The 22,579-nt window shown below is 39.1% G+C and overlaps 1 protein-coding gene and 1 long non-coding RNA gene across 10 annotated transcripts in view; one reads left to right on the top strand and one right to left on the bottom strand.

The window, feature by feature from the left end:
• Positions 1-1,072: 1,072 nt before the first annotated feature.
• Positions 1,073-18,389, bottom strand: LOC125458910 (uncharacterized). The gene is made up of 3 exons (XR_007248922.2): positions 18,122-18,389; positions 2,775-3,007; positions 1,073-1,952 (listed from the first exon to the last, which is right to left on the bottom strand). It is a non-coding gene; the product is annotated as an uncharacterized LOC125458910 (long non-coding RNA).
• The window catches only part of si:ch211-200p22.4 (phosphatidylinositol-binding clathrin assembly protein), a 132,593-nt gene continuing 127,706 nt past the window's right edge, over positions 17,693-22,579 (top strand). For 5 of the 9 annotated variants that reach the window (XM_048544740.2, XM_048544737.2, XM_048544739.2 and 2 more), the window contains exon 1: positions 17,693-18,277. In XM_048544740.2, coding sequence (XP_048400697.1) covers positions 18,148-18,277 — 130 coding nt within the window. In that variant the 5' untranslated portion in view covers positions 17,693-18,147. The remainder of the gene's footprint in view (positions 18,278-22,579) is intronic. The other 4 variants (XM_048544742.2, XM_048544738.2, XM_048544735.2 and 1 more) reach the window with 3 other exon arrangements.

The following is a 22,579-nucleotide window of genomic DNA, read 5'->3' as shown; positions in this document are numbered from 1 at the left end:
GCTCACAGACAGATTTTGGTATAGAGGACCCAGATGAGAACCTGATGGGATCACATTCAGCAGAACATTAATGAGCACACACACACACACAAAATGTGATTGTGAGTTCAATGACTGGCGTATTGAATAGGCTCCTATCACTGTCAGGGAGAATACTGTACCCATTGTACTCCTACAATGGAGTACCCGTTAAAATAAAAGGACATTGTATATTATATTGATAGAATCCAGTTGATGTTGGCAGAAGGCACGAAACAAATGCTCAACCTGAGAGGGTGATGAACCGGGAGTTACAATCTCAGGATACAAAGAATACTCCTTAGGGCTGAGATATGGAAAGATTTCTTCACTCAAAGGGCATTGAACCTGTGAAATCTTATACCACAGAAGACTGTGGAGGCCAAGTTGCTGAATATATTCCAGGAAGAGAGTAATAATTTTAAAGGCATTCAGGGGCATGAGGGAGAAGGCAAAAATATAACACTGAGATAAAGGATGAGCCATGATCATATTGCATGGTGGAGCATGATTGAAGGGCCAATTGGCATACTCTTGCTCCTAGTTTCTATGTTTTAACTTATTTGATTGATGGAAACAAAGCCCTAGCAAAAAGCAGTTAAGACTATATTTCTGGATATTGGTTTGATTCCAGTTGATTAATTGTTCTCACACTCTGGGCTATTTTGGATCTGTAATCAATGCAGTATTTGATCACTTGTGGCTATTTTACATTAAAATCATTACCTACTTTTTTTTAGGATAGTTAATTGCTTTTGCTGGAAATTTAACCCATGTATTTATTATTCTGAAACTAGGTGGGGGCATTCCGCCAAATGCACAATCTCTATTTAAATCTAGATCAACTTGAATCATTGCTTCAGTTTGAAATTCAACAACTGCAGCAAAAGAAGGCAAAGTGTATTATCTTCCAGGCTTCGTTTTATCAGCAGGTTTCTCACTAAATTGACTGATGAACTGGAAACCCACTTTTAAGAAGCAATTTCTGGCAGTCGTGGCCTACTTGGAAACATAGAGAATACTACACAGTAAGAGAACCGAGTCCATCCAAAACTTGTATTTATAATGTCATCTTTAATTTATTAAAATGTCCTATGGTATCCACAGGAGTACTACAGAACAAAAATTTGAGACTAAGCTATCAGGTGATGTTAGAAAATATGGCCAAAAGTTTGGTAAAGATGTAGAATTTAAGGAGTGTTTTAAAGGAGGAACAAAAGGTGGTGAGGAAAATCCACAGCTTGGAATCTAGGTAGCTGAAGGCACAGCCACAATTGTGATTAAAGTCAGAAATGCTCAATAGATCAGAATTAATGGAGCTCAAATATCCCAGAAGGTTGCAGAACTGAAGAATTTTATAAAGATAAGGATGGTCAAGGCCATAAAAGGATTTGAAAACAAGGATAAGAATTATAAAAACAAGATTTTGCTTAATTAAGAATAAATGTAGTTCAATGAGCTCAGGAATAGATAAAGGTGAATGAGATGGCACTCCTAACGGAGCAGCTGGGTTTTCGATGATCCTAAGGTTACAAATCTCATTTGCTGTCCTAGTGGCATTTTAATAGAATAACTGTTGCGTAATCATAGCAATAAATCTTTTATTTATAATCTACAACATGCCTTAACATGATGCGTGGAAAGCCCCAATGGTATGGAGCTGTATGTACCATAGTTACGAAGTTACCTGATCCTCCCAACATGCTGCACTTATATGTCAATCTCAGATTACTCATATACAGTATCCTTTTAATCTTTTACTGTTCTATAACAAATATATACATTTGAGTCAATCATTTCTGTTTGCTTTCACCATTTCTTCAGGGAGTCTTTTACACAGACTGCTTTTTTGTTCATTGAATTAATAATTTCCACAGATTTGTTTGAAAGTTATCCATCTTCAAATGCGATCTGCGTCCACTGGTTCAATTGATCTGAAAAATGTGAAAGATCTTGTCATGGTCTACATTTTCAAGTATCTTTAAAATCCTACCATAGCATTTATCATTTCTCAGCCTCCCTTTTACTGTGGCAGCATGGTCAACTTACACTGGCCCAGGTCTTCCAATGGGAAGGTAGTTGTTGCAGCAGTGAAGAAAGAAGTCACACCTCAGGACCATGCAGGTACCATGACGTAGCTGATTCTGAAAATTTGTAATTTAAACCTTCTCTCACGTACTTTCTCTTTGTTCCTTAAATGCACACGTCTGTGAATGCGTGTGTATTGTGAACCATTTCCCTGGATTTTGAACATATTAATCCAGGGACATAATGTACAGTAGTGTACTTTGTTTTTACTTTAAGGAATTTACAGTGACTTAGCTTGACAGTTAGCCAGGAAATGTTCGGACCATTTAAAAATGGACCCTCCACTCCTCCCAACTCATCTCTAGTTGTCTTCTCAAACATTCACGGATGGCCAAGACTCTCCTTGCAAACCACCTCCAGCAAATCCCCTAAACTCTCAAACTTCACACTGGCCCTGACAGCTCTCCACTCCTCCTAAACCGACTCATCCTGACCCCAAACACTCACCTATATCTACCAACCTCACGAACCTGCCACCTAACCCGCATGTTCCACTTGTTACCCTAACTTATCACACATCAGCCACTATGCCCCCTCAATCAAAGTGCACCTCACCCACTAACACGCCTGCCACCTCACCCACCTAACAACCAAGTTGTCTTCCTCCCCACCCACCTGGGACCACACCCAGAACATCATCCTATCCCCTCACTACTTTACAAACTTACCTTCTCAGTGGCTGTAAAAGTGGCTTCAGCGTCTTTAAATCCGGAAATTTGGCAGCATCACACACAAGAGGGAGAGGTGGATCGAATAATTTTTACTGTTCTCCTCCAATGTCCGTAACCAAGGTGGTGTTTAGTTTCTTTTCTTTTCCGACCTCTTTTAAAAGGAAGGCACTGGTGTGTTTCCTCATAGCCTGTTTTCAAAGTCCAATTTAAAACTGACTCACATCAAATTCCTTTAGGTTGAAAACAAATGAAAATTAATACAAATACATTCAAAATCTGGCAAAATGCCTCGCAACAGACTTGCTTTCAAGGAAGGCTGAGGCAGGAAATGAGAGAAGCTACAAATTATAAATTACTTACTACGAAAGACATGGCCATTAATTTACATGAATTAAAGAGACCTCTAAATCAATGTCCAATGGACATACTTTCAGTTGGCTAAGCACAGACACTCTTTTTCCCCAGCAGGAAATCTGACGCAGTTGAACTATGGTTGAAGATGCACCAGTTGTAAACTGGGAATTAGTTCACTTTGCAAACAAAATACAGGATGCCTTCCAGAAATCAGACTTTTGAATGAGATTGAGAACAGAGGCAGATGTTAGCTAAGCATGGAGCTGCTATCTGTATTCTCTTCTGGTGTTACAATGAGACTGATGAAAAAACCGAAGATATATAATTAAACCATTTTAAATTCAGTAGTTTTCTTCTATTCATTTATGGGATGAGGGCATCACAGGCTAGGCAGCATTTATTGCCCATCTCTAATTCCCAGAGGGCAGTTCAGAGTCAACCACATTTGCTGTGGGTCTGGAGTCACATGCAAGCCAGGTCAGCTAAGAATGGCAGTTTCCCTCCCTAAAGGACATCAGTGAACCAGATGGGTTTTTCCTGACAAGCAACAAATGTTCATGGTCATCATTAGATTCCAGATATTTCATTGAATTCAAATTCCACTGTCTACCATGGTGGGATTCAAACCCAGGTCTACAGAATGTTATCTGGGTCTCTGGATTAACAGTCCAACGATAATACCACTAGGCCGTCGCCTCCTCTGACATGACTAGGATTTCAGGTTAAACCACATTAGTTAACAAGGTGGGTTTTGTGGTCTTCAACAAAACTCACTGTGTTTTTAAGCCTGTAACTGTGGGATAGTTCATGCCATCTTTGACATACTGTGATTCAATGAATTCCATTACATTCTGAACAGGTTGGTATTGACATCTTGCTTGTGGTTCATACATACAAAGAACTTACAAATTAGAAATAAGCCTCTTGAGGCAGTTCCACCATTCAATAATATCAAGTTTGATCTAAGTATTCTATATTTTTGCTTACCTTCAATAACCTTTTATCTCATTGCTTATCAAGAATATTCCTTTACGTTGGTTTAGCTGGGATATTTCTGCAATTGAAGGAATATGATATTCTGGGAGGATGATATCAGCTTTTGTCTGCTGGTTATTGCTGATCAGAATATTCATGTAATTGTGGTCAACTAGCAACATGACCAGTGATAACCAGTTTTCAATCCAGGAAAATGTCCTTTCTTTTAGAACAGAATGATTTAAACAAGATAATATAGCTTATGCTGTATTAAGTATATATTTTTGTTTGCCCACTCAGGATCCTAGCAGCCATTAAGAGCCTTGTAGGCTTGTTAAGATTTTCCACATGGTTTCCTGTTTTTCAACAAGGCAGGAATTCAGTTCAATTGCCTAGAGATATGAGCCAGTGGCAGGCCAGAGAGTAGCACTCCAGGCAGATCTTGCTGGGTAGTGTATTCAATGAGTGGTCCCTTTAAAAGATGATGTGTTTTCTAGGCTTGGAGATTAATGCAAATATCTGCAGGCAGCAGCAGATGCACATAGAGTTCTTAAATTGAAACACTCTATCAAAAGGCTACACTGTTAGCAGGCAAAGCGGCATTTTTATCAAGACAACAGGTTTTTGAACTTAGCGAATTAATTTAAAACCAGGCCCTATGTACCAAAGCCCAATTAAATTTAAATATGACGGTTTTGACAACCTAAGACCAATTGCATTGTAAGAATTTAATAGGTCATCAGGGCATTTGGAAATCAGTGTGAGAGTCAACTGTCACATACAAAGATAACAGCTCTCGGCTATTAAAAAAAAAATCATCGGCTTTCACAGTATTCTCTGAGCTCTCAGATAATGATAATTTAAACTAAAAATACTATTTTACCATAACCAAAAGACCATTAAGGATAGAAAAGACTTGAGAATCTTAGAGATATTACTTAGCTGGAGGAGTTCAAAAACTCACTTCCAGAGATGATAAGAAATGATGTTGACGAACAGAAAGTTAAAGTAGCAATAAGAGTTGCAGAGATGGCGGATGAATACACATTAGTGCATAATCGAAATCTAGCTTCTGACAGCAATTTCATTCTGTAATGGGAAGAAATTGGGAAAGAGGGAGACCCTTCAATGAAAAACAAAAAGTAAATCACACTAGAACTGTTTACCACATGTGAAAAAAAGAAACCCAAGAGAGTGAAAAAAAGAGGTGAAAGACCTCAGGTGTTTTCACTGCAAAGTCACAGTGCTGGTGGTTTAAGAAAGGCACTGAGAAAAAGGATCTAGTAAAAGAGGCTAAACCAGTGGGAATAGATGGAATTGTGAAGGAAATCCCAACAGAAGTCAAGCAGCAGCAGAGAGAGTGCACAGCCTGGTCTCGGGCTGGAAAATAAGACAGGGCCTGATCTCTTTACAGGCTCACCCTCAGTGGATAAGATTTACTTGGGAAGAACAGGTGGAGAAGGCAAATAAGTTAGAATATTGAGAGATATGGAAGCTGTATATATTAGTTAGAAATGAAAGCTCTTACGCTCTTTCTGAAATGTTACTCAAGAAAGCGGTAATCTGTGGAATAGATGGAGATAGATTTAGTATTCCCCTGTGTAAGATAAGGATAGAAAGTCCAGTCAAGACTGGGGAAGTGACAGTGGAAGTGATTGAAAGAGACTGTCTATTCCAGGAATACAGTTTGTTCTTGGAAATGAGCTGTAGTGGAGAAGCCAAAAGAAAACCAGGGAACTTAAGAAGTCAAAGAAAAATATCCTGGAATTTTTCCAGACTGTCTGGTGACAAGATTCCACAGTCATAAGTTAAAGCAAGAAGGGAAAATCAAAGAGAAAGACAAACGAGAGAGGTTCAGTTAGCTGACACCCTGTTTGATGAAATCGTAAAGGAGAAATCAAAGCAGGTACAGGATCAGGCAGAGGTGTTTAGTTCTGAAAGGCTAATGGACTTACAACAAAAAGATGGGACAAAAAAAAGGAAAGGAAATCAGAATGTATTCCCGAATGTTATTAACTTAAGGATACGATCCTACGGTGGAAATTGCACTGACCTGCCAATGTCTCAGACGAGAAATGGGCAGAAGTTCACCAGATTGTGTTGTCGATAGCACGCAGATAGGAAGAATTGCAGGTAGCACACGAGTGACCTGTAGGAGGTCATCAAGGAGTGAGGAAGACTCAGGCTAAGAACAGAAGCATTTCTATTAGCCTGGATTCCATAAAGATGTGATTGAATGTCAGATGATAGGAACGCCACAGGCCTTTAATGACAGTTCCCACATTTGAAGAACCTTTCACGCAGGTTATGATTGATTGTGTACGTCCTCTCCCTAACACCAAGGTGGAAACCAAATTTGCTAAGCTTGGTGACAGGACATGCTTGGTGGATGTGTCTAGCAGATTGCCAGTGCCAGTAATGGAATGTCAAGGTAAAATGGGTTGTGGAGGAGTTGCTTACTTTCTTTTACCCATTATGAACTACCCGGAAAGATTTAGTCAGACCAAGGGTCCAATTTTATGCCAAATTATTTAAGGAGGTCATGGGTAGTTTAGGCATCCAAAAATCAAATGTGTACCATCCTGAATCCCTGGGGCCATTGGAAACATGGCATCAGACCCTAAAGATCATGCTAAGGGCTTATTGCCAGGGTTACCCAAATGATTGGGATTCAGGTATCCCACTTGTATTGTTTGCCATTAGAGATGCTCCAAATGAATCAACTCAGTTTACCCCATTTAAGTTGATTTTCGGACACAAAGTAAGAGGGCCTTTAAAATTAATTAAGGAAAAGTTGATAGGTCCAAAGTCAGAGATCTCACAGTTGGATTATGTATCTGTAGTAAAAGATTAAACAGAGAAGGTGAATTAGCTAAACAACATTCGAAGGTGGCACAGCAACTATAGAAGCAAGAAGCAGATATGAAATCTAAAATTTGTATATCTGTCTGTGGGGATAGAGTATTGGTGTTGTTACCAGAGGCAGGAGAGCTTTTCAAAGCAATGTTCAGTGATCCCTATCAGATTGAGAAAAAGTTAAGTCAGGTGAATTATCTGGGAAGATGCCAGATAGGAAAAAAAAATCATTGGGTATGTCATGTGAACATGCTGAAACCTTACAATGGCAAGGAAAGGGAACTAAGGGACAGGTACTGGTTACTGCCACTTGAAGTGAGGAATAAAATGCAGATGATTTGGATTTTGTTGTGCCTCAGAATAAAGTGAACAATGAAGAAGTCCTTGAAGAACAGTATAGGGTAATTAGCTATCTGTCTCAGGAACAGAGAACCGAATTGAAAGACTTGTTGCAGTGCTACGAGGACATGGAAGTAGAATGGGGAGGACTAATGCCATTGTACACGAGGTTGATGTAGGGCATCTTGTTCTAGTAAAACAACAACCGTACAGGCTTAATCCTCTCAAAGCAGCACAGGTACAGAAGGAAGTGGAAGTGATGCTCCAAGAAGACATCACTGAGCTGAGTCAAAGCAAGTGGAGTTTGCTGATTGTGTTGGTTCCCAAACCTGATGATACTCAACAATTCTGCATTGATTATTGGAAGGTCAATGCTGTAACTAAATCAGACTCACATCCAATTCCAAAGCTGGAGGACTGTGTGGAAAAAGTTGGACAAGCTACTTACATCACAAAGTTGGACTTACTTCATGGTTACTGGCCAGTACCTTTGCTGGGGACAGTGAAAGACATTTCTGCTTCTGTAACCCCAAATAGGTTATATCAATTTAAAGTAATGCCCTTTGAAATGAAGATTGCATCAGCCACATTTCAAAGACTTACGAACAGAGTTGTAGCAGCATTGACTAATTGTGCTCTCTATATAGATGGCTTGGCGATCTTTATCCATTTGTGGACAGATCACATGGTACATTTGGCAGAGTTTTTTGAGAGATTATTGAAGACGAAGTTGGTCATAAATTTGGCAAAAGTAGAATTCAGCAAGGTGGAAGTTAATGTTCTTAGGATGCAACAGCAGACATGGACGGATGACACTGAGGAACATGAAGATGAATGCCATTGAGGAATTTCCAAGACCATCCTCAAAGAAAGATACGCTATAATTTTTGGGTCTAAGCGGATTCTACAAGAAATTTGTACCAAACTTTAGTAGCGTGGAGGTACCACTGACAATTTTTTTAACAACGCAAGCTATGCAGGGGTTGGAGTTGTGTTGGTACAGGGTGATGATTGTGGAGTTGAAATGCCAGTTATTTTTCAAAGAAACTCAATATCCACCAGAGAAAATATTCAACTGTTGAAAAAGGGTTATTGAGTTTAATACTGGCCTTAGAACATTTTAATGTTTATGATGCAAACAATGTATCAGAGATGGTTGTATACACTGATCACAATCATTTGACATTTTTGGAAAGATTTAAAGACAAGAACACCAGACTATTTTGTTGGATTCTTCTTTTATGAGCATTTAATTTACAGATTGTACATATTACGGGTCATGAAAATGTTATTGCGGATGCGTTATCACGAGTATTTTAAAGAGTATATATAAAGATAAAAACGGTAGTGTTCAATGTTTTGTATGTATATGGAAATAGTATGAAATGTGTAACTCTAGAGTAATGACCTATGGATCTAGTAATAATGGTGTTAAGATTTAGAGAAAAATAAATGAAGCCATCTTTTCATCATGACACTTCACTTTTTTTAAGGGGGAGGTATTATGAAGTTGTGTGAAATATTCAATGTTTGTAAAATGATGGGGGTGGAGGAAGATTGTGTGGTCCCTTTAAAAGATGATGTGTTTTCTAGGCTTAGACACTAAAAAAAATCTGCAGGCAGCAGCATATGCACAGAGTTCTTGATTTTGAAAAATTGTTTTAAAAGGCTGTACTGTTAGCAGGCCAGCACATTTTTACCAAGACAACAGGTGTTTGAACTTAGCTAATTAATTTAAACCAGGCCCTAGATACCAAATCCCAATTAAATTTAAATATGATGGTTTTGACAACCTAGGACCAATTCCATTGTAAGAATTTAATAGGTCATCAAGGGTATAAAAAGAAAAGTGCATTTGAAAATCAGTGTGAGAGTTAATTGTCATCTTAAAAGAGAATAGTTCGCAGCTATAAAAGAATGAATCACTGGCTCCCACAGAATTATCTAAGCTGTCAGAAAACCATCAGGTAAACTAAAAGTACAGCAGCACTCTTAGATAATATTCCTGACACAAGATTTCGATGGAGAATGATGTTCCTGACTGAGGGTCAGTGGAGAGGGTGCAAGCATTCTGGAAGACCTACCCTGGCTGTAATTTTGAGAGGCTAAGTCCTAATTTATTTTTCTTATTACTTTGCTTTATAAAAGCAGGATTTGTATTTATTGGAACAGCACACATTAGCATTTTGTTTATTTGGAAATAGTTAGTTGTTAAGGGGAATTGGTGGTTTGTTAGTAGCTATGTTAATTTGTTTATTGTTAGGGCTAGATAAATAAATTGTTACTAGTTTGTTATAATGTGAGTATCAAGAATTTCTTTCATTTAACCATCCCTTTATAAGAGACTGGTGGGGGGGGGGTGCATGAGAGGTCGTTTATACCACTTTACACACTTTCTTTAAAGTTTATGAGGCAAGGCAAGCTTCTCTGGGCATTTCAGTTTTTAGTTATCAAAGGGGGGGGGGTCAACCTTTCCTTCATAACACTAGCCTTTTGGGTATGGGTGTGTCAAAAACCATGCTGTAAAAGAATTCTGCCCCACCCCATAGTAGTGGCCTGGTTACTTATCAATTTTTAAAGAAGAGTTCTTTAGAACATGGTCGAGAGGACATGTTACTGTATTACATACAATTTACTGCAGCCAACTATTCCTCTTAATCCATAAGGGCTCAATTAAGGAGGTGTCCCAGTAGATATTTCAAAGAAGACCTGTTTCCTTTCAGAGGACAGGTTCGGGACATCTTGGTGCAAATTCCTATTCTCCTTCCTAAAGTGAAAATTCACTTCAAGGATCCAGTCATTTTCTTTGTCCTACCTTCATTGAGGTGAGCGAAAATCCTAAGTCTCAACACCATGTAATTTGTTCTGGTGTAGCAAAATTTGGCATGTGTTGCTTTCTTCCAAGATGTTTTCATATTTTCTCTCTGGAAGCCCCTCAATCAATATCCAATATGTTGTGGACAAGCCTGATTGCTCTTGCAGAAACTTAGGTACTACAATGTGTATCTGGGCCTATTCAGGGTTAAGTACACTGAAGACATTAGTCATAGCCATATCACATGAAAACAGCACGCTGCAACCTTGCTTTACTCCCTTTTCTCAGTTCTAACCCTGACATTGATAGCAAACCTGTTAACACAGCAAACCTGTCTTTCAGGTGTACCAATCTTCATCTTAGAGGCTGACCATCAACTCTCTCACACTTGTTCTTACCCCCTCCTGGATCACAATTCTGTCACTGAATATCATAACATTGTTTCTAGGTCTGTCACTGTTCTCTGAAGTACTTCCCACTCACCACTTCACCAATTCCATACAGCCTGCTTCTACCTCGTTTCTTAATATCCATAAACAGGGCTACAGTGAAGATTCATTATTTCAGCTTGTTCTTGGCCTCTGAATTGATTTCTTCTTATGTTGATTCTGTTTTTTCACCCTTTGTCCTGTCTCTTCAAATCACTATTCTCCTTGCATCCCTTCAACAATTTCCAGTTTTCTAGACCTGATTGTCTCCAATTCACTATGGTTGTCTAATCCCTTGACACCTCCACTTCTTACAAGTTAGTATGAAGGCTGTCCATTTCCTTGACTGTAGGCCCAGTCTCCATTCACCTCCACTGTCTAGCTGAGCCTGTTCTCTCATTAAGCAATTTCTCCTGTAACTTGTCTCACTTCCTCCAAATAAAAGGTCTATCTATAGGTACGTGCTAGGACCTGAGATATACCGGTGTTTCAGTGGAACGTTCCTTATTTCAGCCCTTTCCCACAATTCTTTATCTAGTGCGTCATGACCATATTGGTACCACATTCTGCTCTTGCCTGGAACTGGAAAAATCCACTAACTTTGTTTCCAATTTCCAACTTTCACTCAGCTTCACCTGATCTATCTCTGACTTTTCCATTCTCTTTTCTGACTTTGTCTCTCCTTTTCCAGGGATAGGCTGTTTACTAATATTCATTACAAATCCAGTGAATTTCATAGCTTCCTTGATTTTCCTTCTCCAACCCTATTCAATTCTCACAGTTTTCTGTCTGTCACATCTGTTCTAAGGACGTTACTTTTTACAAGGGTGCTTCTGACGTCTTCAGTTTTATTCAACTAAAGAGTTTCCACCCACTGTGATGGACAGGGCCTTTAACTAAGTCTGACCCGTCTTGCACAGTTCTGCCTTCACTCTTTCCCTCCCTCCCAGAACATGGATGTCCCACTCCCAACTCAACATCCATTATATTCAAAAAGATCATCCTCGCTATTTCTACCACCTCCAGCATGCCACACTAAACACATCATCTCCTCTCTTCTCTTGCCAGGATTTCAAAGTAACCATTTCTTCCAAGGCAGTCTGATCCACTCCTCTATTATCCTATCCCTCCCCAATAGCAATAAAGTGTAACACTTGTTTCTTTATCTCTACCCTCCTTATTGACCAAGGACCCCAAATACTCCTTTCAGGTAAAGCAATGATTCACTTGTACTTGTTTTAGTCTAATCTACTGTAATTGCAACTTATAAAGTGGTGTCCTCTAGATCAGTGAGACCAAATGCAGTTTTGGTGACTACTTTGCGGAACATCTTTAGTCTCCAAGCATGGAATGCAATGGAAGGTCAGGGTCATTTTTAATACTTGTTCTTATGCTCATATTTCTGTCCTAGATCTGCTACATTACAAAGCAATTAACAGCACCTAACTTTAAACTTAGGTCTTCTGGATTCAAAATTGAGTTCAATTAGTCATGACCTCCATCTTCCATTCGTAATCCCCACCCTCTTTAAGGTTTTCCTTTCAGCAGGAGTGACAAATATTCTACAAATACCTATTAATCATACTTACCCTGGATCTCTCTCACTTCTCCAAAACCACTGCCACTTGTGTTGTCGTTTGTTCCTGTCACCTTGCCCCATTCTGAAGTATCCCTGGACAAGTGTACCTTACATTGCCTGATGCAACATGATTCTGATCCACCAAATCCTGACATGATGTATTGTCGTGCTTCCATGCTTTTTTTTCGACTTTGTATCATGCCTTGTTCCATGCTTCATATATCACTTTTATGCTCAGGCCAGATTTTAATGCAAAAACAAGCGATGCTAATGGTGTTCATTCCTTTATGCAAAAAATTAGAAAGCAACTTCAAACATGGAGCAGATGTGTGGTATAATGCAAACATCCAAATGCTGCTGTCTGTGGTGTGCCAGTCTGTAATAACAGCATTCTGCTGATTGCAGATTTTACACAGAGTTAACACTATATCTGAAGCAGACTCACATCTGACAGGCAGTGGAACAGCTTCCATAGCCATTATTAATCCACATCTGCTCAAGTTACACTAAGGAGCCAGTGTGACTTAAATAAGAAATCCTGCCCAGGCAACATCATGAGCTTACCTTTATGGAGTTTTACAAAATGTCTAAATAATGAACTATAACACTGTCTTTACGTTATTAGACCATCAAAAATAGAGTATAATTGAAGGGATTCATAGCAAGAGTTGGCCTTATGAATCAAGGGGAACTTCTAATTGGTGCAATGGGAAATCTAGACCCAGTCAACTACCTAAACATAATGCAACAATTGTAGTTTAATATGTTTAGTTTCGTAAATATATTCACCATTTGAACTTGCACATATAAGAATACAGCTTGGGATAACATTATCTTGCTCTTCTACTGCAGATAGTTGATAAGCTCAGGCAGACCAGACAATGGCATATCTAGCGAATTCCCTGAAATAACACGTGGCTGTTTCCTCTTCTCCACCCACTAACAAAATCTGCCAATCATATAGAGGTCAATAAAATCATGAGACGCATAGATAAGATAGATAGCCAACTGCTTTTACCCATAGTAAGGGAGTCTAAAACGAGAGGGCATAGGTTTAAGATGACAGGGAGACATACAAAAGGGTCCAGAGGGATACTTTATTCACACAGAGGGTGGTGGCCATCTGGAATGGGCTGCCAGAGGTAGTGATGGAGACATGTACAATTTTGTCATTTCAGAAACATTTGGATAGGTACATCAATGGAGGGATCAAACACAGGCAAATGGGACTAGACTAATTGTGATACCTACACAGTATGAAGTCAGGCCAAAGAGCCTGTTTCAATGATGTAAACCTCTATGACTCTATGCTTTTAACTAATTGCACCTTCCTCAAATGCAATTTAAAACTATCACTTTTTGTTTGGGGACTGAGCTGGATAAGTCCACGTATGTTTTCTTTACAATAATACATAGAATTGACACAATGACTGAAGTTCAACTTAATTTATTTAAATATATCACGTTAACTCAATATATATAAACTATATCTTCTACTGTGTTGTTGGTAAGATTTTGAATCATCTCAAAGCCACTTCAGCTTCACTTCACACTGTCCAGTCTACTCAGTTCCCTTGCTTACTGATTCTCAATCCATTCACTTAAAAGGTTGTTACTCTAAGCACAAATCAATTCAATTTCACATTATGAGAAAATAGCCAATTCAACCAGCAATATAACAAAGGAAACTCTTCTTTCAGGTACTGTTTAAAAACTATTATTGGAAATGTTGTTTTTGAATTAGTGTGAATTCAGGAAAATGTGCAATCAAAGATGTTCTTATTTGACTAGGTACATTAATGGTGCTGGGATGATGCACCGCAAAATTTTCTAATGATCTGTTTGAGAGGTGTTGGAAATAAATATCAAACCAGCTGGAGGAATGAAGTCAGAATGTATTCCTTTGTTTACAAACCTGCTAAAAATATAAACAAATTAAATTATTCTTGCAGAGAGGTAGAGAGAACTTAATGGCTATATCTTCCATTCTCACTCAGTTAACAATTGGTGAATTTCAATTTCCAGCCCTAGTGTATTAGATTAACAGGGTAGATTTTCAATTTGACAACCATTTATAGACCATGTGATTTTATTTGGTAATGCTGGTTTTGATGCTTGGGGGACAAGAATCCACACCATTCTCTTTCAATCATGCAGTTCTGCTCAGTTTCGAACAAGAATGATATCAGACTCAAAACAGTAACTGTTTTTCTCTCCACAGGAGCCATGCCCTCCTCGCAACTGAAAGGAGGAGAAAGACTTGCAGTTATATAATGTCTTTTCTCATGTTGAAATAGTTTAAACACTTTTCACACTGAATTGCTTTTGGAGTGAAAGAAACCCCACAGGTGTTAAAATGAGGCATCAATTGAGAGTTACATTGAAAGCTTTTTTGGGTTGCACACATCTGGGAGAAAAGATATCAGCCATGACTCAATGATAGCACTCTTGTCTGAATGAGAAGATAGTGGGTTCAAGTGCCACTTAAATGAGTACATAATCCAGGCTAACAAGGAAGTGAAATACTGACAAGAGTGTTTTATTATTGAAAGTTTTGGTTTTTAAGATGAGATGCTAAAGTCAGAGTTCATCTGCTTTGGGATACAAAAGATCCCATGGCACTACTTGGAAGTTCAAGGCAGTTTTCCCTCCTTTCTTTCTTCTTTTTAGGTCTGACCTTCTCTAATACCATACTCTAGCACAGAGAACTTAGAAGAACGTGTTCCCAAAAGCCTAAAATTCTGCCTTTTGAACAACTAGGCAGTTTATATTTCCAAAAATGTAATACTTATCTCACAACCATCATCACCAAAGCAAATTATCTGGTAGTTATCTGTTTTATGCTTATGAAATCTTAGTAAGTGCAGACCTGCCAATATAGTGGCTATACTTCAAGAAGTATTTTATTGGCTGTTAGGTAGTCCAAAATGTACTGTGATATATAAATGATCTCTTTCTTCCTTTCTTCATAATGTGGGACAATCAGGACATTAGTTGGACTTCTAGTATTAGTCACACTAGTTTCAGGAAGAGATCACAGGAAAATCTAACGAAACGTTGTATCATCCAAATTTTACAAATGCATATTTTACTACAGTATTTCAAGAGAACAAGAATGTGATGACACATTTCTCTTGGTTGTGGGTTCCTGACATATATTTATACAAAAAAAAGAGAAAAAAAGTTTGGAGGCGTTGCAACATCATAAATTGGGAAAACTTAGTGATCAGAATTTTCTTTTGAAAATATTTATGATTTCAATACAAGTATCAAAGAAAATCTGTCTACATTTGTTTACAATTTTACTTTTAATTCTTTGAACAATAAATTTAATTTGAAGGGTAGCTAAATGGAAATCTGTAAACAGTTTGATGTGGTTTTTATTCATAATACACTTCCAACTTTTAGTAGAATGTCACGGCTGTACAGAAACGTAATGCAGTGTGAATCATGGAGTATGCTGGATGAGAACATAGTGTGTTATACCAGATAATAGTTATCACCATCCTGTCTGTGGTAAAACAGCATGTCCTGGTTTGCGTGTGATTATGAAACTTTTCTTAGGAATGTGCAGCCTGAAAATTAAAGAGACACCCAATTCTATTAAGGTGGAATGTGTTCACAATTTCTTAACTGCCATCCATTTTTAGTACCTGCTGGTATGTATATTACATGATGACATGGGTACTTGATTTTTGGTACTACTTTACTGGCTAAATATTGTCACCTGACATTGTTGACCAGCTAGTGTAAATCTGTAGTTGCTATCAATATCATTTAAAGTGTGTTTGGAAATATGCCCAGCACATTGCTCTCCACACATAGAAATCATAATAAACAGCACTAATTTTTCAAAGGTGAAGTTCATTAATATGGAAAAATATTGTAAACATTTGCAGGGCTATGGATAAAAGATATGGGAGTGGCACTAGGGAAATTGCTTCTTCTGAGGCTTAGTATAGCCATTAATGCCAAATGGCCACCTTCTGTGCGACAATCATATCTATGATTCCATGTGCACTTTTAAAAGTCCAACTGTAATTTCTAATAAATTCTAAACAAAGTAAATTAGAAATAGGAGTATCCTGATAGATGTAGTCTATCCAAATTTGCAAAAAGTTTTGTTTTAAATTGTCTGCAAAAACAACTTGGTTTATATAATTTATTTTACAACCATGAGATGTCCCAATGCAGTTTACAACTAATGAAGGATTTTGAAATGCATTCACTGTCATAATTTAGGAAATGCGTATTCAATTTCTGCAGAGCAGGATTGCCAAAATACTAATACAATGAGTAGATAACCTACTTTGGGATGTTGATTGGGTGTCATGTTCAATTTAAAATTTTAATTTTGTTTCTCCCTCTCCAGTCCTGTTAGACGTGCCTAAGTATTTTCAGCACATTGTGTTTTTATATCAGGGTTTGATCTCTTGGCTCATCTTCAAAACATTGCCATGAAATATGTACATTCACTTGGGAGGGTACCCCAACCTTGCAGTGCTCGCACAATATTGGACTGAAGCAGAGATAATGGGAACTGCAGATGCTGGAGAATTCCAAGATAATAAAATGTGAGGCTGGATGAACACAGCAGGCCAAGCAGCATCTCAGGAGCACAAAAGCTGACGTTTCGGGCCGAGACCCTTCATCAGAGAGAGGATGAAGGGTCTAGGCCCGAAACGTCAGCACATTGGACTGAAGCATTAGCTTTTTACTTTTCTGCTCAAGTCGTCATGGGCCTTAACCCCACCATCTTCTGACTCACAAGAGTGCTACACTCAGAGCCATGTAAGATTATTAAAAATCTTTTTGAGGAAATCAGGGTAGTAAATTATGGATTAAAAACAAATTGCTGGAGAAACTAGCAGCATCTGGGTTCTACAGCTGTTGCATCAGTCAAATCTCTCTCTCTGTCTCTACTGAAGCTGGCAGATATGCTGAGTTTCTCCAATACTTTATGTTTTTATGTCAGATTTCAAGCACCTGTAGAATATTTTGTTTTTATTGAAGCAAACTATGGATTCATGGTGCAGGTTTGATTGGTGAGGTTGCTTTGTACTCAGTCCATGTTATGTACTTTGGCAAACACGGATGTGATCACTTCAAAGCAGTGTGGTCCCATATCATTTCAGAGTCAATACGTTTCCACAATTCAGAGACACCATCCCCTCCCTCCTCCCGTTCAAAATTCATCACCATCACTGGGAAGTATCAACTCGGTGGGGCAAGAGGTTGTGTCGCCGTGTTGCACGCTGTAGACACGTTTGGTGAAACAGTTCTGTACGTAATTGTTGGTGACTTTATTTTAAGATTTTTAAATAAAAATTGTACAGGACAAGAACCAAAAATCGCAATTTTCCACCTTAAGCTCGCCATTCCAAAAAAAATAAAACCGTAACGCCACAGTTTTGTTTTGGAAAAAAACAAAACTTTTCGAGGCGGTGAGGCTGTAAGATTGCCCGGCCTAACCTGAGAGACAGACAAGGAAGTTATTTTGAGCTTTCGCTGCAGATCCACCTTAATCCGCTGCCTGTGGTTTCCATCACCTGACAAAAAGCGGCTCCCTCCGCCGCCATTTTGACGCTCAGTGCCCGCCCGAGAAAGCGGAAGGAAAGAAAAACCGGGCGGGCACGGGGACAGGGAGGAGGAGGAATCTTAACCCCCTCAGAAAATATCATCGGGAGTATCCCGGTCAGATACTCCCCCGAAATCAGACATGTGTGAAAACCATAACTGCTCGATTGGTTAATCGAGAGGAAAATTAGAAAAAAAAAGTCGTTTCGCTTTGGTGAGGAAGGGAACACTCGGGGTTTCCATTTGGACCAAAAAAAGTGAATTTTTCTGGGTTAACCTCTCCTCGCCCCACCTTGCCTTTAAATTGTTTGGTTTTTTTTGCTAGTTTTATATATATAAAGCCCGAGTGTGAACGGGAAGTTGTGAACTGTTTGGTATTTTTTTTTCCTCTCGCTCTCTCTCTCTCTGGTCGTCTCTTTACCTGAGAAAGGGTCGTCCTGTCGGATCATGTCTGGTCAGTCGATCACGGATCGGATCACCGCAGCCCAGCACAGTGTCACCGGCTCAGCTGTTACCAAGGCAGCCTGCAAAGCCACCACACATGAAGTGATGGGCCCCAAGAAGAAGCACCTTGATTGTGAGTACTCCACTTACACTGGAAAAGACGGGGGTGGGGGGGGCAGTGGGAGACAGGCCTTCCAGTTGCTAAGTGACACCATTTCTCTGCCTGGCTGTTAACTCCGTCTACTTGCTAGTTTCCTTTTAATCGGAAATTTAATGACTATACGAAATTTTCGTAAAAATACACAATAACCCACCCCAGTGTACATTCATTTGGTTTCGCTAGTTCATGTCTCCTTCCTTCTAAATCCCCTTCCATTGCAACAACCGAGGTGGAAACCAATCTTCGACCCTGCTACGAAGGAGATCACGATTGGCCGACTCAGTGAGAATTGGCGATAAACCTGAACTTGGGCAGCATTGGGATTCGACTAGACCTATTGATTCTACATAATTTGTTGTGGAACTGTCTTATTTATTTAAACTTTTTAAAATGAATGCAACTTTTTAAATATAGTACATGTTTGATTTAGATGTCAATTTTATCTTTTCTTGACCGTTCTGCATAAGACGGAACCTAGATATTGTACTATGTAACAAAGTTGAAATTGAAACAGTAACGGAAAATTTACCAGCAGCCCTCCTGTCGAATGAATGCACCACTAAAGTAGGACTCAGACACTGCAATGCACCCAGACTTTGGTACAACCCCTGGAACAAATAGTGATAGTAGGGAAAACAAGAACAGGGTTCAGATACTATCTTGCCTAGAGAAGAGTTAAATGTCATCAGGATATTACTATGCTTTAAATGACTGGTTGGGCCAGGACACAGGTTTGTGTTTTGAGCATTGAAGAATAGAATGGACTTCTTTATTGTCTTTTATGAATTTGCTTGACTGGAGTAAGTTAGAACTTGGATACCAGCCTTAAACAGTGGTGCTGTGTTACAGATTACACGAGCAGTCTGAGTTGTACAACAGTATGCTGTTTACATACATGTTGTAGTCTAGAGTGATGGCACAGGCTTAAACTTTCTATGACGTGGCTGAACAGAAATTTACTACCTTCCATTGGCATGTGTCGGAGGAATTTGCAGGTTGCGAACTAACCTTTTAAGTTTTTGAAGAAATTTGTAGGTCAGGTTGTAGAAATGCTCGCCGAACCAGTGGGTTCAGTTGCAAATGTTACATCACCTTGCGAGGTAACGTAGCCAGTGCTGCTCTGGTGAAATGTCGGTGTTTTGTCCTGCTTGTTATTTATATGCATCAGCTTTTTGGGGTGTTTGGTACCACTTCCAGTTCTGATTCTCAGTGAATTAAACTCAGTGTACAACCAATGTGTTTGAAGTTCTGTGTGGTCTACATACGAACAACGAGGGATATAAATTCAACTGAGACAACAGTCATAATTGCACAAGGCAAACAGAGATATGCCAGGGAATTCATGGAGGCCTGTTATTCCAACAGGAACTCAATCAACAAACACATTAATTTGAACCCAGTGTACAAACCACTGAGAAACAGAACCAGAACTGATACCAAACACCCCAACAAACTGAGGCATGTAAGTATCAAGTGGGGCAGAACACCTGACGCTTCACCAGAGGTGCACTGAGGATGATACCTAATGGGGTGCTGAAACGTCTGCAACCAGATCCACCAACTCGGCAAGAACGTCTACAAGCTGAACTGACCTGTTTGGCTGAGCTATGAATTGCTTTCCTTGCCCATTAAATCGTAGGATGGGACTCAAACTCCTCAACTGGCTTAGAAATGAGGGTCGTACTCACCGCACCCTACAATCATCTCATTAATAAAGAAAAGACTAAATAACTGGAGTAACATATTATTATCTGTTCTTAAAGACAGTGTTTAACAAAAGTACATCATGGAAATATCAAGTTGATCTAATTTACATACTAAATTTTAAAAATCCAGAAAAGAAGGAACTTTGATAACATAGTAATTATGAGCTACATTTGATTTTGATAACAAAGTGAATCATCACAAATTGTTTGCATAGGGCTATGAGGAAGGAGGTTTTTACCTGTCAACATTAAAGAATGAATGCCCTCTTCTATAGAGGGAAACTTGGATGAATGTACTCTGTCCATTTCACAAGTTTATGCTATGTGATAGAGCTGTTTCGGTGATTTTAATTAATGGAATGGGAAAAGATCCTAAGTAGCACATGTTTGCTACGGATGTTAGCCCACAGTTTCCATCTGTGAAAACAATGCAGTTTTAAAATTGACAGTTCTCCTGACATGCAATTGTGGCTCCTGTCTGAATTTTAATTTTTTTTTGGAGGGAGGGTGGATTACAAGGAAGTAATCGCTACTTGACTCCTAGAAGCTAAGACTATAGTCTTTGTCATGAATACTGGTGTAATTAATGTGCTGATCAATTCATTAGTGTTTTTACATTTATACAGTCAGTGGAGTTGTGGGAGAGACTTCAAGCGCACATTTTCAGAGCTACCTAGTTATCAAAAACCGCAGCTACATTTTAACAAGTAACATACCAAATTTGGGAACGTAAATAGTAATTTTTTTAAAAGCAAGAAATGTGCATTTTTAACTATTTTAAATGGACATACGGTATAGTAACACAATTTGGCTAGAATATTATGCATGACATTCATTCTAAAAGTTGCCAGAACAAGGTGAAGGATTTTTTGAATACAGTATCAGTCAAACTTTAGTTTACGATTCTTAAGATTTTTCTTGTCAGAGTAATAAATTACTATCATGTCTACTGAACATCACAAAAATTCCTTACAAAATTTCCCAGATTCCCATCTCTTTCTATTTGCTGCCTTACGCATAAGCAAGAATTGAAATATAATTGGTATTCTACACAGGGCATTCAGTTGACATGTTAATTCTGTCGTCTTGTCTTTGCGATATTTGTTGTACATGCTGTGTTTTTCAGCAATGTTTCTCGAATCTGCAGCATTTTGCTGTTTGTTCGTGAAAGATATTTCCTTTTCCCTTGAAGACATTGCGCACTAACTGGTTTATACAGCATTGGGTTGCTGCGTGCCCTTTACTAAGTTACCAAGGGTGTTTGCCATTTGTGAAGTTGATATTGGAGTGAAAAGCCTGCTGATACTCAAATGGGTATTGCAATAACCTTGATCCAATTCTTGCCCAAGATTAACTTTGGACAGCTTCCTCAAATGACAGATCTGTTGAACAGTGTCATCTTTAGAAAGAAACTGAATAACACCTCTGTGATAATGTGTTAATGTGATGTACTGTATCTGTTGTTCCCATTATGGCGGCCTGTACATCGGGGAAATCAAACAACGGCTTGGGGACCGCTTTTGCGGAACACCTACGCTCAGTTCGCAACAAACAACTATACTTCCCAGTCACGAACCATTTCAACCACCACCCCCCCCCCACACCAACTCCTCAGATGACATGTCCATCCTCGGCCTCCTGCATTGCCACAATGGCGCCACCTGAAAGTTGCAGGAACATCATCTCATATCTCGCTTGGGAACCCTGCATCCCAAGGGTATCAATATGGACTTCACAAGCTTCAAAATTTCCCCTCTCCCAACCACATGCCAAAACCAGCCCAGCTAGTCCCCACCCCCCATCTCCTACCCACTAGCCTCATCCCACTCCCTGGACTGACCTATCCCCTCCCTAACTCCCCACCTACATTCATCTTCACTGGCTCTAACCCCGCCTCTTTGCCCTGTCTGTCTTCTCTCACCCTATCGCCTCCTTTATCCATCTTCTCTCCTCCTCCTCCTTCCCCTCCCCTACTTCTGAAGAAGGGTCCCGATCTGAAATGTCAAACTTTCCTGCTCCTCTGCTGCTTGGTCTGCTGTGTTCATCCACCTTCACGCTGTGTTATCTCTGAATAACACCTCTGTTTATTTGAAATCAGTTGTTAAAAATTTTCAATGCACATCTGATATTTTACTCCACTCTTTTTGTTTGCAAGATTTAATGTACAAGCCATCTTGCTGCGAAATAAAATATTGAAGTTTCAGACTTCCAGAAACTAAGTGCTAGAAATACTCATGTCAGGTAACATCAGAAAAAGGGTAAATTCTTCTAGTTATTCTTTACAGAAAATTGTGCGTTACTTTTGACCTGTTAGTGCAATGGCATATCAAAATTATTCAGAAGAAAAGTGGTGCAAGCTGAGATCGATTCACTTCAGTGGTGTAGTGTGAACCCTTTCTTCAAATCTGGAGTGCAGAATACTTTCTGACAATTTGCTGCAAGTAGAAAACCTACTGAATGTCACTGAAGAGAGAACCTTTGACTTGGTAGTGTACTTGTTTTTTGACTGTCAGAGAGTCCTTTGTAGCGTAGAAAGTAGCTATTTAGCCTGCTAAACCCATGCTAGCTC

This window comes from Stegostoma tigrinum, chromosome 15 (genome assembly GCF_030684315.1).
Source record: "Stegostoma tigrinum isolate sSteTig4 chromosome 15, sSteTig4.hap1, whole genome shotgun sequence".
NCBI classification, from domain to species: domain Eukaryota; kingdom Metazoa; phylum Chordata; class Chondrichthyes; order Orectolobiformes; family Stegostomatidae; genus Stegostoma; species Stegostoma tigrinum.
This window is presented reverse-complemented; position numbering and strand designations above follow the sequence as displayed.